A 17,835-nucleotide genomic window follows, 5' to 3' on the forward strand; every position below is an offset into this window, starting at 1 on the left:
TCTTGGTGCCACGCGGCTCAGAGCCTGCGCAAATCTGACAGCGCAAGGCAAGGGGGCCAATTCGCTTCACACTGTGCTGCGCAGCCGCGCAAAATCTATGGTGCGTACATCTCGCATGGCGCATTCACCGGTCGTCTGCCTCCTAGGCTGAGAATCTGCCTGATGCCACTTTGACTCACGCGCCGTTCTGCACCCTTGCCCGGTAACCCCGTCTCGGAACGGACCGCATGCCCGTCCACATCCGCAGCCCCGCTGCGCCGTGGCGCAGCAATGATAACGGGCGAGGCGCGCAGAACCCTGTGTGCGAGATTCGCAGACCCGCGAGAATATATGTTCGCCAGTCAGCCCGTGAATCCTTCGAGTAAGCTCTCACACCATCAGGCGCCAAAAGATGGCTGCGCAGGGACCTTCGGTGAGCCGTATCCTAGTTACTGCTGAAGCTACGCAAGGCTGACTTCCGCTCTAGTCACCGCTACCTCGCCGTCACGCGGGCCCCAACAGCGTCCATTCCAGAGGCTTTGTTGGCAGAGATGATGAGAAATCTACGCTTAAGCAGTTTCTTCAAACCCCAAGGCAAGGTTCTGCTGGCCAGAGACGGCTAGTCATCGCCGGAAAGGCAGGCCAAGGAAAGACGGCATTGTGTACCGAAGTTGTAGAAGAGCTTCAAGACGGGTAGGATAAGCTTTCCCACTACGGAGCTTGGTGGTTAATCCAAGACAGGTTTTCGGGTGTGTTCCGGATCGACGTCAGCACGCCTCAAGCCGCCCAGAAGGATTTCGCCAATCTTATTGGGACCTCCAGATCTACAGCCACGGACATCAGTGCCGCTCTTCAATACCTTGCGAATAGGAAAGATGACTGGATTCTTATTCTGGAGAACGCCAATGATGTTGAATTCACGTACGGTGAATACTTCCCACCGTGCCGCCATGGATTCATCATCATCATCTCCAGGGAACAATCCGTCGCTCGTTTTGGGACAACTGAAATGTTGCTTCTCGGTCCCATGAGCATTTCCGATTCAGTCTTGCTTCTGCAGCAGACCATACACTGGTCACTTCCGCATAGGTCCCGAGAATCTGATTGTGCAGAACGCGCTGCATCCCTCCTGGAAAATCATCCCTTATCCCTCATTCTGGCGGGAACTTACATCGCCAAGCAGCGCTGCCCTTTCGAATCCTACGTCTCTAATTTAGAGAGGCAAAAGACTGAGATGCAGAGCAACCAGGCGAACCCGGAAAGCCCATGGACAAGCGCCTACGCTGCCTGCGAGCTGTCCGCAAAGACACTTGTATCTTCTGCAGACGGAAACGCAGCGCTGGATCTTCTCTCAAGACTGTCCTTGATCCCTCGCAACCCCGTTTCTATCGAGACCGCAAGGTCCACATGGCAGAGACAGGCTCCCTCCAACGGCAACGAGCTTTACCCTCCCAGGCGAGAACGCAATGCAGTCACCCCCCCACCTGCCGGCACCACCTCATTTGAAGCTGCGTTAAACCGTCTCCTCTCGTTTTCATTCATCAGCGTCGCCTCCGACCGCATCTCAATCCACCCCATCATCCGCGCCTGGGCACAAGACAGAAACCCCCATCTCCAACACACACCGCCGCCCTTTCGCAGCGATAGCAGCCGCTCGGCATCTCCCTACAACCACTATTCCATGCAGGCTCCTACAACCAATCTCGAGCTCTACCCGTACGGAGCGCATTTCGAACAAACCAACCGCAGTGGCAGCATGCCCGACAATGAATACTACCACCCACTGCCCCGCGTGGACGCCGCCACCGCGATGCACTTCACGACCACACCCCCGTCGCCGCGGAGCCGAGAGCCCTCGCCCTTCGATCGCCGCAGAGAATCCGCATACGGCCCCTTCGCGACAGGCGAGACGTACGCAACAAATTCCGATCCGGAAGAAGAAGCGCCGAGGCGGCAGTCCACTACCACTATTCGGCGTTACTTCTACGCCGCTGCGTCGCCGGTGCGGTCGCCTGGTACTGCGAGAGAGGTGGAGTACTATCATGAGCGGGAGGGTGAGCGACCAGATCTGTTCACGTCGGACGAGGAGTCGGCGGGTGAAGAAGAAGAAAGATATAGGAGGAGTAGTCGGTATCTGCGGGTCGAGGAACCGCCATCATCACGCCGCTCTAGCGGCAGCCGGAGGAGGGGCGATGGAGAGGCGGGGCGCGAGCATGGGGGGAGAAGAAGGACGAGGAGCAGGCATAGGAGCAGAGGGAGCCGTAGCAACGACCGGAGGTCGGAGGAGGAGAGTAACCATCGGGGCAGAGAAGCCAGAGAGACTAAGCTCGAGGTTCGAGGCAGCGTGGGCTTTGGCCGGTGGAATTATCAGGCGGTGTTCGCCGCGTCTTCTGGAGGCCGGACGGGGTGAGCCGGTTTTATTACTGCTTTGGCTTCGAGGCTAGTGCTTCTAGCGTGTTACTGGTAGCGAGCTTTCCTGTTTGTTTGCCGACGAACGAATCATGATCAGGTTGATTACGACTAAGTCTTACAAGCTACTCTTTGCTTCCCATGTAGTAAACACATTCAATTTACTCCCATGCTGCTTCATAATTCAGTTAAAGTGATTATACATCAAACTGGCCTTAGAGATTTGAATACATTAGAGATATCATATCATTCTGCGCTTCCCACACACCATCTTTGCCCTTCATTGCTGTGGCGGAAACGGAAGGTGTCAGAGTAGCGGCGAATGTTGTGCTTTCGGTTGCCGGCTTGGCGATCCCCACTCTGTCGCCCAGTTAGATGGCGTGCTCCCAGTGCAGAACCATACATTCAGCATTCTATTACATTTAACCTGTCAGGCCAGAAGATTCTGATCGGCGTTGCTACCATTTCTTTTCTCCTGTCCGCTTGACATGTGCCGCCAAGTAAGCTTGGGCGTTATGATACTCCCACCCGGGAGCCAATCCCTGTTCGATACGCCACCGTTATCTGCAGTAAAAACAATGGCCATTCCCAAAGTAAAGTAAAAGAAATTCGTCGCTCTTACGGCTTTTCAAAACAAATAAATGCCTGCTTGAACCTGGTTCAACCTTCTTCTTTTTTGTTTCTCACTTTGGTGAATTTTGTTGATTGCTACTAGTCTGCTGTGATGCCATATTTTCGAAGGTTCTCTGGTCAGTATGATGCAGGAATCTTTCAATTTTGGTACCGAACGGACCCTTGGTAATTTCTTTTCCTCAAGTGAAGCAAGGTTGTTGAACAGTGTGAATGAATCGAATTGAATACTGCTGATTCCTGTAATCTAGCAGTAAAACTACCTGTTCATTATACATAATTGCTTGGAGTGATGTCATAAAGTATAATGAACGGGTGACGTTATTGTGGTGAGATAAAGAAGATATGATCCTTAGTGTTGAGAAAAAGCATAAAACACGGCAAATACATGCGGCAATGAACATGAGTAATGATGAGGTCTGACACAACAGAATCATGTAAAGTGGTAGTTTTGTTATGGGGCCTTACAATTTATTTAGTTTCAATACAACTTTTACAGATGTTCATGTGGATCTGCTGCGTTGGGCGATAAAACGGTGGCGTCATAGAACCCTGGTACCCGGCATTTAGGTCCTTGAACAACTAGTCAGGACATGAATACTGTTTCCGACACAACGCTCCGGGATGGGCCACGTAATGCCTCGAGGATATTTAAACCGAAGGGCCTTTCTCTCTCATGATCTTCACTTTGTTTCCTTACCAGGGTCGAAAGTGGGCATGCCTCTACTATCAGATAAGGGCAAGGACGTATCAGCGTCAGTGGGGGAACTGAGCCAGGTATGCTAACTTGTCGCATTCACTGATCTTACAATGAAGACCAATTAACTTCAGGTCCAACAGTACTAACATCTTGCTTAGAGAAGCCCCAGTGATGCGGATAGCCAGCAAACTGAGGTGGAGCATGCAGCCAGGTCAATCTCGGTCCTTTTTTAGTTCCTGAATATCACGCTAATGTTCTACCAGGCAGCTCAACGCAACAGTAGAAGAGGTGCTCGCTGCCCAGGAGTACGCTAGGTCCCTGTCATTGGAACAAACAAAAGAGGTCTGAGTTCCTTCAGCCCCACATAAGCATAGGCCCCTGACCCAAAACACAGCTCGCGCGTCAACTTTTTGAGACTCATCAGCATGATCCGAACTTTCCAAGCCAGGCCCTCGGTCGTCTTCATGATTTCCTGGAAAATGATTCTATAACCGGCGAGCCGGAAAAGAACAGGAATATTATTGAAGAGACAAAGCTGGAGGTTTCACTCCTTACCACCAATAGTCCTTATGCCGAGGTAAGAGCAGTGGTCGATAATCATGACGATCCCAAGACTCACTGCTCAACCATTCGCGCCTGGATCATCGGCCTTGGTTTTGTCGTTTTGCTTGCTTTCGTAAACCAGCTGTTCAGCGTTCGGCAACCGACTATCTTCCTTGAAGCCCCGGTTGTCCAGTTGCTGAGTTTTCCAGTGGGCAAAGCGGCTGAAAAGTACCTTCCGGACGTCGGGTTCACGCTGTTTGGCACTAGACACAGTCTTAACCCTGGGCCTTTCAACAAGAAAGAGCACATGTTAATTTCGATTATGGCTAGTGTTGGAAAAACCTTGCCAAGCTCAAGATACATCAGTAAAATTATTTCCCACTCTGCCTGTTTTCAGTAGAAGTCGGCTAATCTATCACAGTCTTCACACAATTCCTGGACCGATATTTCAACCAAAAGTATGCTGGATCATTCGGTTACCAGATCCTGTTGGCGTTGTCAACGGACTTCATGGGTAGGCATCCCCTCTAATATCTTCTGAAACATACTTACAAATATTACGAAAGGATACGGGCTTGCTGGCCTTCTAAGGAAATTCCTTGTATATCCCTCGTTCTGTCTTTGGCCCAAGACGATGGTTACCATCGCTCTGAACAGCTCCCTGCATAACGGTACCAAACATGCGTCCCGCAAAAGTTCCAGCATTACTAACATTAAGCGCTCCAGAGGCAAACCACGCGGTTTCTGGTCCGTTGAAGCGGCTGTATAACATTTCCCGCTTCCGTCTCTTCCTTTACGCCTTCGCCGCCATGTTTGTCTGGTTCTGGTTCCCCGACTACATCTTCGCGGCACTCAGCCTCTTCAACTGGATTGCTTGGATTGCGCCTGACAACTTCAACCTCACCGCAATTTGCGGTTTGAAGAAGGGGCTCGGTTTCAACCCGCTGCCAACATTCGACTGGAACGTTGCGACACACGTGTTTGACCCATTGGTCATCCCTTTCGCCGTGACGCTGAACACGTTCATCGGCTGTCTGGTGGGCGGCTTCGTGCTGATCGGGATGTACTACACGAATGCGCTCCATACAGGCTATCTGCCAATCAACACCAACTCCATGTTCAACCACTACGCTAAGTCATACAATGTTTCGGCCGTGCTGGATGATCGCGGCTGGCTCGACGAGGAGAAGTACCAGGAATACTCCCAGGTCTACCTCGCTGCGAGCAGTTTGACCATGTATTGGTTCAGCTTCGCAGTGTATACGGCGACCATATCGTATTCCGTACTGTACCACCGCCGAGACATCGTCAATGGTTTCCGCAGTCTATTTCGAGGATACAAGGACACAGCGGAAGAGTTCAAAGACATTCATACTCGGCTAATGTCTGCATATCGCGAGGGTAAGTGAAAGGCGTTCTTTAATTTCTGCAAACGTACAACGCTGACTCGAGGAAAGTCCCTGAATGGTGGTACCTGATTTTGAATGTTTTTGCGATTGTCCTCGGCGTAGCTGCGGTAGCAGGATGGCCTACATACGTGAGTACTCGATGTTCCCTTCCAATGAGAAATGCATATTGAATGGTGTCGCAGACCACGGTTGGAGTCGTCTTCTTTGGAATTGGCTTGGCTCTCGTCTTTGTTATTCCGACTGGTATCATCTACGCGACAACTGGATTGCAGGTCGAGTATAAGTAAGTCCCTGCTTCTGATTTCGCTGACAAAATCTGGCTGACCATTCAAAAGCTACATTGCAGAGTTCATCGGAGGCGCTTGGCTTCCCGGAAATGCCTTGGCGATGAACTTCTTCAAATGCTACGGGTACGTCTTCAATCCCCACCCACTGAGTTTCAAATTAACGTTTCTTTTTATTCAGCTACGTCACCACCGCCCACGCTCTCGCCTTCAGCAACGACCTGAAACTCGCACACTACGTCAAGATCCCACCGAGAGTGACCTTTTTCGCCCAGTCAGCTGCAACTCTCGTCTCAGCATTCGTCTGCACGGGTGTGATGAACTTTCAGATGCGCCACATCCATGATATCTGCGAATCGTAAGTACGCCCTTCTCTTCTCTCATTCCGCCCACCCAAACCATCCTTTGCCACAAATGCTCGCATCGTCATTTCCATGCTGACGCAATCCCAAAAGTGATCAAAAGGATAAGTTTACGTGCCCTGGTGTGAACACCTACTTCACCGCCGCCGTCCTCTTCGGTTCGATGGGCGCGCGCAAGGTCTTCGGCAAGAACGGGCAATACACAACGCTGCTCTCCGCCTTCCCTGTCGGCGCCGTGATCCCGGTGGTCTTCTACCTGGTGCAGCAGCGGCTGCCCAAGACACACTGGTTCAGGCGTGCGCACCCGATTCCGCTGCTCAATGGTGGGACGACGTGGTCGCCGGTAAGCTCATCTGCCCACTTTTCTCCTCTCACGGTTCCCCCCTCTCTCCCTCTCAGACATCTCCATCGTCAGGAATGTGAGCACGCTAACGCTTTCTTTGCGAAAAACAGTACAACATAGGCTACGTCTGGCCCGCCGTCCTGCCCGGCTGGCTGAGCATGGTCTATCTGCGACGGCGTTACCTTGCCTTCTGGTCGAAATACAATTACGTCATTTCCGCGGCCTTCTCGACGGCCATCGCTGTTGCGGCCGTTGTCATCTTCTTCGCGGTCGAGTACAGCGGGTTCGAGATAAACTGGTGGGGGAACAACGCCGAGAGTGGTTGTGAGAGCACGACGTGCACGAGGTTGAAGCTGCCGGCGGGTGAATACTTTGGGCCGAGGATTGGGAACTACTCGTGAACGAAGGTGAGGAAGCCTGCGACAGCGAAAAGAGCAAGGAACACAATTGTTGCAGAGGATAGGTTGGTTGTGGTGGTTGTGATTGGGAAGAGGCGGAGGAGATTTTCGGGCCTGCCGCTGCTTTGTTGGTCTGCTGCATCGTTTGAACTGGGAGATGCCATTCAACGTGTTAATGATGGATAACTTTCCAAACTACAGCCAATCGTTTGAAGTTTCCCTTCATGGCGCGCAGGATGCAGGCGCAAAGTGGAGCTAAGAGTGAGGACCCTCGAATCGCTGACCGAAGCCTTTTCAGCCCCCGCCACGCGCCACTCACTCGACGAGTGGAAGGATTACACACGGCAGGATTTCATGCGAGGCGATTCGGCCATGCCGGAGCAATGACGTACCCATTTCTCTTTCTCTTATCCTTATCTTCTCCGCATCTCGTGAGTATGACGGTTGCTGCATGAATGCAGGCAGCAGCCGAAATATAATGACTGAACAGTAATTGAAAATCCACGCAAGCGTATCTTTACCAACCGGCCTCTACAATATTACTTTCCAGACTATCTCGAATCACCTACCGGGCGGGCGGCTTTTCAGACACCCAACATACATCATGGGCCAGGGGAGCAGCAAGACAGAGGTTCAGCAGGGATTACCGCCACCGTGAGTCTCAAATCTTTCCACTCCACCTACACGGCCACACTCACGTATGTCGCATCAGCTACACAGAGGTCGATACCAACTCAGACGGCAACGAGAATTGTAATAACTGTGTTCGGTGCAAATCGTGTGTCAATTGCTCCAATTGTGTCGACTGCACGTCGTGCACCAATTGCAGCAACATGGAGAACTCAACAGGGTGCCGGAATTGCTCCAATTCATACAACCTAGTTGGTTGCGAAAACTGCAGGTAGGTGTGAATAGACGTATACAGCAGTGATACCAGCTTCTGACGCAATCGATCCGCGTGTAGCAACTGCAGGAATCTCAGAGGCCGGAAGAATTGTAGCAACGAGGACGGAGGAGAGTCGAAGATTCCGTAGGACAGCCATGAAGCGGAGGGAGCTTGGATTATCCCTGGGGTGCTGGTGCGTCGTGGCCGAATGAGGTGTGTCATGAGGAGTGCTCGAACGATTGTGCGACAAAGGGTATTGTTTTGTGCGCCCCGTTTTCCTTGATTTCGGCGCAGGGACCTAATCACCTTCAGAATCCTCCGGCCTCTCCGGCAGACTGAAATGATACTGTCCCATGCCAAGTGCTCCATGGATAGAGAACTACTGGGGTCTATTCGACCTGTCGGGATCCGTTCCATTGAAATCAGCGATCAGGAATGCTGAAGGATTGAGATATCCTGTATACAGGCTGGATTGTATTGATTGGGACTTGAGGACGTGAGGCTTGGCTTTCGATAACCACAGTGAGAAGTTCATGGGAGGCGGATGAAAGGCAAATGATCAGGGTCTATTTTTTTTTTGAATCTTTATTCCAGACTGGTCGCTACCGTTTTCGGCAAGAGGCGAACGTAATGAATTGAGATTTTTTAGCGCGTGGATGGCCTTTCCAGTGACGAGACTACAATATTACGTCAGCTTGGCGCCAGACACGATCTCGAATGGCCGTAGAGCGGCTGAGCGGTGAGTTTGGTGGATGGTAGGAGAGAAATTGGGGGGTGGAGCGGAAAGTGTAAGAGCGGGGAAGAGTGACAGAGCACAGGCTCCCGGTCGTTCCTGCCTGCAGCGACTGACTCTCTCGCCATCGTCTCCACACTCGCCATCGTTTCAACACTCATCATCATCATCGGTAAGGGCACTCAAGCACCATAATTTCTACTACTTCGCCGCTCTTTCCAAATCAGACCGCGTATTCTTTGTTCGCCGCGATGGGTAACGCATGCGACCAAGTATTTGAGACGACGGAGCTGCTGGAGCTGATCCTTTCCTTCACCACCCTGATTGACCTCCTTCGAGCCCAACGGGTATCTCGGCGATGGAAGACGGTGATTGAGGGATCTCCGCCGCTGCAGCGCTGTCTCTACTTCCTTCCAGACCCGCGCGCCGTCGACACCTACGGGCTCAATCCGCTATTCATGCAGCGTTTCAGACTGCGGAGAGAAGAGCCCGATAACATCTTACACGTCTCCAGTAAGCCCCAGTGGCACAGCCGTCTCAACAAAAGCTCTCCTTCTGCCTCGTGGCGCCGCATGCTTGTTTCGCAGCCACCCGAGCCGTTCCGCATCGATGGAGAATCGTTCGTATCATGCGGATTCGGTGCCGAGACCAAATGTGGCGATGCTTGGGATGTTTATTACCATAATCTCAAGGTGTCCGCTGGCACTTATTCGTCCACTTCCAATTCTTGGACCGCTACCAATTATTCGCCCTAAGACGAATAACGAACTAGAGATAGACGGACGCGCAGAAGCAGTCCAGAGTAAAGATATGTTACCCCGCAAATACTGTATTCAACCCTCCTCCAACCCAACGATGTCCGAATATTTTCCTTGCAACCAAGCCCTTGGACGCTGAGATCAAGCTTCGCCGTTTAATGGATCGACGGCAGATCACCCCGGTGCTTTCCAGCAAGTCGCAGCCAGATGAAGCCTGAAGCGTGAGGCGCCAGCGCTATCCCGGGCTGAATTCCGGCAGAAACACCTGAAACGAGCAGCTTGATTACCCTGCAGGGTTGCTTGGCGACGAGCTTGGTGGTTGAGACTGCTTTTAGGAGGAAACGAATTGGCCAGAGCTTCAGGTTGATTAAAGAAATGTGGACTGGACACGGGATCCGCGGCGCCACAAGCAATAAGGCCGGCCGGGAGCAACAGTCTGACTCTCGACGAGACGGCAAACTGGCCAGCCCGGTAGCGAAGACGTCCAGAATCACCGGATCCACGCATGACGTCGGAAGCAGCGGCCATTGTTTCAAACGGCAAGGTCGGGGCGGAGATGCGGTCTGTAGGTATATAAATGAACCAGCAATGCCTTCTCTGTGGCATCACACCCCTTATTGTTCACTATCGTTTCACTCCTCGACACCATGTTCGCAAAGTCGCTCATTTACCTCACTGCTGCGCTTGGCGTCGCCAATGCCGGCACCACCTACAAGGCTACCATGACGGCCTACGGCTCCAGTGACAACAACGGCTCGGGAAACTGCGTCAAGACAGGTGCTTGCGGCTTCTATTTCAACGTGAGCATGAACCTGTCAATTGGATCACCACCAAAACTAACAACTCCATAGCCCGGCTACTCTGCAGCCGTCTCCCAGAACCTTTACGGCGCGGGCCCTGGTGAGGGCGCTGGTCCTGCTTGCGGCAAGTGCTATGCTTTGACCGCGGAGAAGGACAGCACTGGCAACACTCTCAGCGGCACTAAGACTGTTGTTGTCCGCGTCGACAACCTCTGCCCTGGTAAGCTCCGCTCCCCTAGCATCTGACTTAGATCTACGCACGGCCACCATCTCAAACAAGCCATCGACAAAATGGAGATGCGGAGGTGGCTCTCCTTCCCCATTCGGCGTGCACTGCTCGTATAGCATCCGCCCGGCTTTTCGTATTAGGATCACCGGCAAATGCTGACTCGTTGACTTCTGTAGCTTCCGGCAACAACGTGTGCTCGATGGGCTCGCTTTCGGAGACGAACTCGTACGGCGCGAACGTTAACTTCGACCTGTGCATCGACTCGGGCGCCAATACGGCCGTGTTCGGCGGCAACGACATCGGCCTGGCGCAGGGTACGGCCGAGGAGGTCGACTGCTCTCAGTGGAGCGGCACTCAGATCGGCTCCGGCTGGAAGAGGCACGCCCACATTTTCTCCGGTTAGAGATCTCGTGAATCGCGGATCGTCGTATTACTGCTGGTTGTGGATATTGCTGGCTTGGAGGGCTGATTCAATTGGAAGCCTGGTGCCGGCCTTAGCTGTCCACACAAGTGCCTCTGCTGCAGAGGCCAATTCTCAGCGTTAGCAATCTTCCTGTATCATAATTACCAGAGATAAGATAAATAAAAGCGAAAGCAAAATAAACAGCAAAGGTGTCCAGACTCAAACCAATCTCTCCCGCCAAGCTTTACCCTGATCGACCCGAGCTGCATCATCGTCACCCAGAACTATTCTTGCCGCACGCTAGTCTCCACACCCCAAAACATTTCCCACCCACACTCTCCACCGCCACCTCCGCAAATACTTCGACAGGACACCCCAAGCCTTGCCAAAGACCATGCCGTCCGACCGTCACCACCACCGCCGGCACGCGACGCGCTCGCGTTCTCGCTCCCCGCGCCGCGACGACGACAACGACCACCGCTCGCGCCGTTCGCACCGCACGCGCTCCCGCTCCCGCTCTCACTCGCCGCACTCGCGCCGTAGCCACCACCATCACCACCGCTCCCACCACCGCCACGAGTCCAAGCATGCGGGAACAACAGCGCGCAGCAGCAAGCCTTCTTCCTCCTCCGCTGCCCCGACCACCCTCCCGTTCTCCGCCCGCCCGCTGTCCAAGCACGGCGACTATCGGCGGTACAAGCCTATGTTCGCGCTGTACCTGGACATTCAGAAGCAGCTGGTGCTGGAGGAGCTACCCGAGACCGAGGTGAAGGGGCGGTGGAAGAGCTTCGTTGGGAAGTGGTGAGTTTGCTGCTTTTCTTCTATCTCTACTTTCATGGTTAAGAGACGAGCTTCTTGCGGGATTGATAAAACAAAGGAGCTTGTGCTTGTTTTACATTTATTCTTTCTATCTATTTGGGAGGGAAAATTGGTCTATGTCTTCCTTTTGTTTTTTTCCTATTACAAACTCTCCGAGGATGTTAGACTGACGCTCGTGAGGAACCGTGGAGAACTGGCAGAGGGCTGGTATGACCCAGTCACGTTGCAGAAGGCCATCGATTCGTCCGCCGAGAACGACCTCGGCGGTAGCAACAAGGATAAGCACACGGAAGAACTGCCCCAACGACAGAGGCGCGCCTCGCCCGACTACGGCTCCAACGGCACGCCGGGCGAAAGAGAACCGGCATATTCTGAGGAGCCCGGCCATGGAAGAGACAAAAACCAGAGCGAGCAAGATGAAGACGAAGAAGACGAGGAAGACGAATTCGGCCCCGCTGCTCTACCCTCTGGTGCCATAAGCGCCTCGATGACACGCAAGTCGGGCCCTGCTATACCACGAAGGGAGGATCTGGAATATCGTGACGGTACGTTCCTTTCTTGTTATATGCCAGACGAAACATCTAACCCCCAACCCCAGAACTCCTCGCCTCAGACGCGCACTCCTCGCAAAACCACCTCCGCGCCCTCCGCGCCGCCGACCGCGCCCTCCAGCGCACGCGTCTCGACGAACTCGCGCCGCGCGCCGACCCGGGCTCGCACGAGCGCAAGCTCGAGAAGCGCGCCGAGAAGACGTCGACGCTGCACTCGTTCCGCGAGGCCAAGGAGGGCGGCGCCATGGAGGAGGTCGGCGACAGCGACCTCATGGGCGGCGGCGGCGACGGCGTCGAGGATTTCCGCGCCAGGCGCAAGGAGCAGGAGAGGCGCAAGACGGAGCGCGAAGTGCGCCGCGAGGAGATGTTGAGGGCTAGGGCGGCGGAGCGGGAGGAGAAGTTTGCCGAGTACCGCGCCAAGGAGGACCGGACGATGGAGATGCTGAGAGGGTTGGCGAGGGCGAGGTTTGGGGGTGGTGGCGGAGGGAACGGCGGGCAGTGAGGGAGAGGCCGAAGAAGACTCGGAGAATACTAGGGCAGAGGTTCTTGGAAGATTGATGACCTTGGGATGGGTAGGTTTGAGTATTGAGGGCTAGTTGATTAAAGTAGTGTACTACCACTTAAAATATTGACAAGAAAAGATCAAAAAGAATATATCCTACAATTGCAATCTGGGTATCATGACCGCTACTTCTACACACACAAGTGCTTTTCCATACTCCTCACATCAATACTGCCCACTACTCCCCACCACCACCGCTGCCACTGAAAAATCCAGACCTCCTCTTCCTCACCGCGTCCCTCCTCCTATCCTGTCCGCTCTCCATACTCGTACCCAGTCCCGAATCACGCTCCATGTACCTGCCCGCCGTGTCAAGCACGAAATCCGCATCCTCATCATCCTCATCGTCGGCCTCCTGCTCAGGCGCACCACCGACCCCACCCGCCGACTCCGCCGTGGGTCCGTCATCCTCCTCCTCGCTCTTGACGCGGGGCGACTCGTATCTCAGCGGCTGCTGGCCCCTGTACGTCGGGAAAGTGCGAGGAGTGTCAGACAGATCAGGGACGTCCGTGGTTTCTTCCGTCTCCGGTTCTTCGGTCTTGATCTTGTTGAGGTCGATTTCCGTCTCTTCTTCGTCAGGTTTTGTGGTTTGCTCTTTCTCCGATTTGATAGCTTTCGTGGAGCGGGGTTGGACGGGAGAGAACATTTGAGACAGGGCGAGCCAGGCGAGGATCATGAAGGTGAGTTCGACGACCCAGAAAAGGGTGGTAAAGACGAGGGCGGAGATGAGGCGGTAGTTATACATGATGTATCTGGTTGGATGTTAGCTTTACACCCATAGCAGAAAAAAAGACGAAAAAAGGACGTAAATGAGAGAGAGCATACCTCAATCCGCGCAACTTCGCCTCAAACACAACCCTCACCCCATACACCTGCAGTCTCTCCACCGCACGTATCTCGACCCTCAGTGCCTCCGGCAGATTCTGCCACCCCCTCTCGAACCTGACACCCTCCATCATGCCCACAGTCAGCCGCTCCGCCTCCCTCCTCCAGCCCAGCAAATACCAGGGCAGCTCGATCGCCTTGTTCACATTCTCCACGACATCGCTATACCAAGTCAAGATGGCTGGGCGCTGCGACACAGCCAGCACAGCCTCCGCCTTATTCTTCTTCTTCCCCCCACCCTCCATTCCCTCTGGCGAGGAATACGCGCCGACGATGCCCGACCCGACCGTCGTCCCGCTGCTCGACGAGCCGGGCGGCCCCAGCAGCGCGAGCTCGACCATGAAGTTGCCGGCCTCGCGGTTGGCGCGCGTGCGCGGCATCTCGAGCTCGACGCGCACGTCGTAGCCCTGGTCGCTGACCAGCCACGGGCGCAGGCCGCCCGCCGTGCCCCACGGGTGGTACACGACCGCCTGTTGCTCGCGCTGCTGCGCGCCTACACCAAGCCCCAGGCACAGTTCGTCTTTCCACTCGGCGAAGCTCCTGTCGCTACCGCTACCGCTGCTGCTGCTGCTGCTGCCGCCGCCATATTGTTGCCGCGAGCTGATTGCCGTTGATGTGGTCGGAAATTGCAGATGCACGGGCACGTTGAAGCCGCGCGTGGGTACGTAGGCGAAGTAGAAGATGGAGTAGGCGGCGATGGCGATGCCTAGGAGGGCGAACGTGCCGAAGAGCAGGAGGACCGTTTGGATGTAGGCGCGGCGGGCGGGCTTGGAGATGGCTGTGCGGACGGGCGCGAGGAGGCTGTCCTGTTGGTTTCGTTGCGGTTTTAGCCTCTGCAAAGTGGGTACGGGGAAAGCTTTAAGGGTCCAGGTAAACAGCCTCTTATGCGAAGTGAGAGGTGGCTGCAATGTGTGTTGCGACCCAAATGATTGTGGTGTGGATGGAGGAGGGAGCTCGCGGAAGAAGGGGGCGCGGTGGGGAGCTGTCTCGAGCTACTCTTTCGAAGAGAGGCGCAGATGACTGACCTTTACGATTTCGATGGCGCCCTTGACGTACTCCTCATCATCGGAGCCGGCGGTTGAGGCGGTCATTGTCGCGCCGACAAGCTGGACGGATGTTTTGGTGAGGTGTTACAACTTTCACATGTTGTCGCGTTTACGCGAGGACCGTGAGGGGGATGGGAGCTGCCAATTTAGCTAGGTCTGACGTCGGCACAAGCTCTGACGCCATCAAATTAACGCTTATTTTCCGCCCCAACACCATGTTCGTCTGTCTACTTAGTATGCGATCATTATCAAGTCGAAGTTGACTGGAATCTAAGAACAATTGAATTTGCAGTATCGTCATAAACAACTTCAGGCATAAGTGGTATCGATCCCGAATCCCTCATCCCAAACACCGTGCCCCCAGGAATTCAAGCAGACATCCCACTGCGCCTGAACCCCATTGTCGTTAGAGCTAAAGCACCCAGGATATCAAAAACACCGCTACTCTCCATCCACAATATCGTCATCGGAAATAAACAAGAACTCAAAAACATCAACACTCTGCAGCTTCGAGTCTTAGTACTCAACGCCGTCCATCGCATCATCGTTCATATCAGCGTCAAGCGGCGTCCCCGACTTCCTCTTGAGGTCTTTGATATGGGCTTCCACCTCTTCCTCGAACTGGGATAGATCGCCTTGGATGGCAATCTTCCACTTGACAACGTCGTTGAGTATGCGCTCAATCTCCGTGTGCAGGTGCTCACGGATCTCATTAGCTCGGAGTTGCAATTGCTCGTATCTGAAATCCACCCGTTAGTATGGCAGTCTTCAACTTCCGTATAGCGAATTCACTTACTCGATATTGGTATTCATCTCCCTCTGCTCCATCAGCTGCACGCTCTCGGACAAACCGGCACGCATCTTCGCCAACTCCTTCTCCATGCGCTCGATTTGGGTGTCTGACGCCATCTTCTGTGCTGTCGTGATCTCCCTGGTCTTTTCGAACTCTTCTTCTGCGGCGCGGACCCTGTGGCCGAGAGCCTCCACCTCGGAGAGCTTGTCGTCCATGGCTTCCTTGACCTTGTCGAGCATTTCGTGGTTCTCAAAGTCAGCTTCTTGGGCCGCACTCATCCGGTCACGGATATCCTTCCTCAGGCCAAGGATAGAATTCTTTAGGTCCCTCCGCGCATCCTGGTTGAGGAGGTCGTGGTACTGGTAGCCATTGCCCGCGCTGGTGAGCAATTTCTCGGATGTCGTATCCATTTGAGACGAGTTGAAAGGGACTTCGCTGAGTGTGAGCACCAGCTCAAAGTCCGCGCCGTTGGCCCTCGGCGCACTCGCGGGGATAATGCCGATCTCGTAGCCCTGCGAGTTGTACTTTTCCACTTTCCTCTCGAGCTCGTCGAGCTTCTTGGTAGCCTCCAACTCCTTCTCCGCAATCTTCCTTCTCGTCTCCTCGAGCCGGGCATTCGTGGACTCTGCGCTCTTCTGCAGCCGGTCCCGCTCCGTGTTCATGCGATCGATGTCCTGGATGGTGATGCCCTGCTCGTCGACCTTGGCCTGCAGGCTTGTCTTCTCCTGCTCGGCCTCCTCAAGTTCAGCCTCAATCTTCTTTATCTCATCATCGAGGAGCTTGACACGGTTCTGGTACTTCTCCACCTTGGCCTCCATGCTGTTGTTGTAGTTTTCGAACTTGACGCGGTCTTCCTCAAGGATCTTGATCTGCTCATCCAGCTTGGCTATCCTGGGTCCGTTCTTGCTGAGCTCGTCGATTTGGTCCTGCAGCGCCTGGTGCTCGGCCTCCAAGACTCTGACTTGCTCAAGGTGTGCGGCATTCGCATCGTCAAATCTCGCGGCCATGTTCTGAACGTGCCTCTGAATAACTTGATCGGCCTCATCCTCGGCGTCATCCTCCACCTGAAGCCAGTCCCGGTACGCATCCGTGAGGAACTGGAAAATGATCTTATCGCCGGTCACATCAAATCCTGCCTCCATACTAGCCTCGTCATATGTGCCGGATGCGTATTGCTCAATCATCTGCGAAAGCTGCATCATCCAGTGCAGCAGGCCAAGGAAGGTCGACCAGTTGTTACCACCAACTGCTGCAATTTGCGACTTCATGATGCTTTTTTCAAAGGGGTAGCGCATTTGCTTCAGAAGTGGTGGGACTTCCTGATCGATATTCTTCTGGAAACGGTAGCTGGGGTCGATGCGGTGATACAGCCACTGGAACATGCAGTTGAAGTCCTTCTGCGTGGGCGACGTGAATGATTTGTGGGTGAGCGAATGCTTCATGTCCATCTCAAAGTTGTTGCGGGTCAGGTACTCGCTGAGTTCCTGTGCCATCTGCGAGCGAACACTGGGGTCCTTCAACCGACGCGGATCCTGCGGGATGGCCGCAGCGGGCGGGGCGGTGGTGAAGAAGCTCTGGTGAACACCCATAGGGCCGCCGTGTGCATTAGAGGGACGCGCGTTCCAGACGCTGCTTCGTCTCTGGGAGCCCTGGTCAAGGCCTGCGGGCGCTGGTGCCGGTGTGGACATCATGCCTGGCGCAAAGCTCTTCCTGCTGCTGCTGAACATATTTGGCGCCATCGATTGACGCTTTGCGGATGCAGAACCCAGATCTGAGAGATTGTTCCCCGAAGAAGAGCGATGGAAGTTTGGCTGCGCGGGGCGACCCATGCCCATACCCGGTGCGAGGGACATGCGACCACCCATGCCGCGGCCGGTCATGTTCGAGTTCGAATTGGAGCGCTTCATAGCGGAGGCAGGCACGGGGATACCGGTCAAGTTGCTGTTTATACCTCCGAGAGTCTATATATATTGTCAGAGCAGTCGCGACGGGAAGAGCGGGATGCGACGTACTTCTCGGGGTCGTCGGACGGAGGAGAAGCCCTGCTCGTGGGCCATGGCGACAGTGTGCGTGTGCGTGTGCGCGCGTAATAATGGGAAGAAGGAATAAGGCTGCGCAGAGGTAGCGATCAATTCGATACGGTCGTGGAAGTCGCGATTTCGGGCAGCGCAATGGTGGGTGGGTTGGACAGCGGGGTTAAGTTGTCGCAACGGGATTGTTTGGGGTGGAAGGTGCAGAGTAAACAGAAAGCACAGACCACCCTCTCTCTAGTCGCAGGGCCAACACCCTTGTCACTTTTCTTAGCGCCACACG

General features: G+C 54.2%; 5 protein-coding genes across 5 annotated transcripts; 3 read left to right on the forward strand and 2 right to left on the reverse strand.

Annotated features, from left to right (window-relative positions):
- Positions 1 to 391: 391 nt before the first annotated feature.
- LTHEOB_3845 (uncharacterized protein) lies at positions 392 to 2,389 on the forward strand (the record flags this gene model as incomplete). The annotated part of the gene is made up of 3 exons (XM_035512813.1): positions 392 to 412; positions 467 to 672; positions 721 to 2,389. The coding sequence occupies 3 exons, from the start codon at positions 392 to 394 to the stop codon at positions 2,387 to 2,389; spliced, it is 1,896 nt and encodes a 631-aa protein (XP_035375238.1).
- A 1,346-nt stretch (positions 2,390 to 3,735) lies between these two features.
- Positions 3,736 to 7,060, forward strand: LTHEOB_3846 (OPT oligopeptide transporter; the record flags this gene model as incomplete). The annotated part of the gene is made up of 14 exons (XM_035512814.1): positions 3,736 to 3,795; positions 3,877 to 3,929; positions 3,982 to 4,060; positions 4,113 to 4,295; positions 4,471 to 4,489; positions 4,683 to 4,775; positions 4,828 to 4,932; positions 4,988 to 5,662; positions 5,719 to 5,798; positions 5,853 to 5,953; positions 6,006 to 6,080; positions 6,136 to 6,312; positions 6,410 to 6,659; positions 6,770 to 7,060. The coding sequence occupies 14 exons, from the start codon at positions 3,736 to 3,738 to the stop codon at positions 7,058 to 7,060; spliced, it is 2,241 nt and encodes a 746-aa protein (XP_035375239.1).
- A 3,021-nt stretch (positions 7,061 to 10,081) lies between these two features.
- LTHEOB_3847 (Endoglucanase v-like protein) lies at positions 10,082 to 10,866 on the forward strand (the record flags this gene model as incomplete). The annotated part of the gene is made up of 3 exons (XM_035512815.1): positions 10,082 to 10,234; positions 10,286 to 10,454; positions 10,640 to 10,866. 3 exons carry the CDS (start codon positions 10,082 to 10,084, stop codon positions 10,864 to 10,866), a joined length of 549 nt encoding a protein of 182 aa, XP_035375240.1.
- A 2,110-nt stretch (positions 10,867 to 12,976) lies between these two features.
- LTHEOB_3848 (Tubulin-tyrosine ligase protein) lies at positions 12,977 to 14,774 on the reverse strand (the record flags this gene model as incomplete). Its single annotated transcript, XM_035512816.1, has 3 exons — positions 12,977 to 13,550; positions 13,624 to 14,489; positions 14,709 to 14,774. The coding sequence occupies 3 exons, from the start codon at positions 14,772 to 14,774 to the stop codon at positions 12,977 to 12,979; spliced, it is 1,506 nt and encodes a 501-aa protein (XP_035375241.1).
- Positions 14,775 to 15,245: 471 nt separating this feature from the next.
- On the reverse strand, positions 15,246 to 17,579 carry LTHEOB_3849 (Hec ndc80p family protein; the record flags this gene model as incomplete). The annotated part of the gene is made up of 3 exons (XM_035512817.1): positions 15,246 to 15,468; positions 15,526 to 17,483; positions 17,535 to 17,579. The coding sequence occupies 3 exons, from the start codon at positions 17,577 to 17,579 to the stop codon at positions 15,246 to 15,248; spliced, it is 2,226 nt and encodes a 741-aa protein (XP_035375242.1).
- Positions 17,580 to 17,835: the final 256 nt, after the last annotated feature.

The sequence above is a fragment of the Lasiodiplodia theobromae genome (assembly GCF_012971845.1).
Source record: "Lasiodiplodia theobromae strain AM2As chromosome Unknown scaffold_10, whole genome shotgun sequence".
NCBI lineage: Eukaryota > Fungi > Ascomycota > Dothideomycetes > Botryosphaeriales > Botryosphaeriaceae > Lasiodiplodia > Lasiodiplodia theobromae.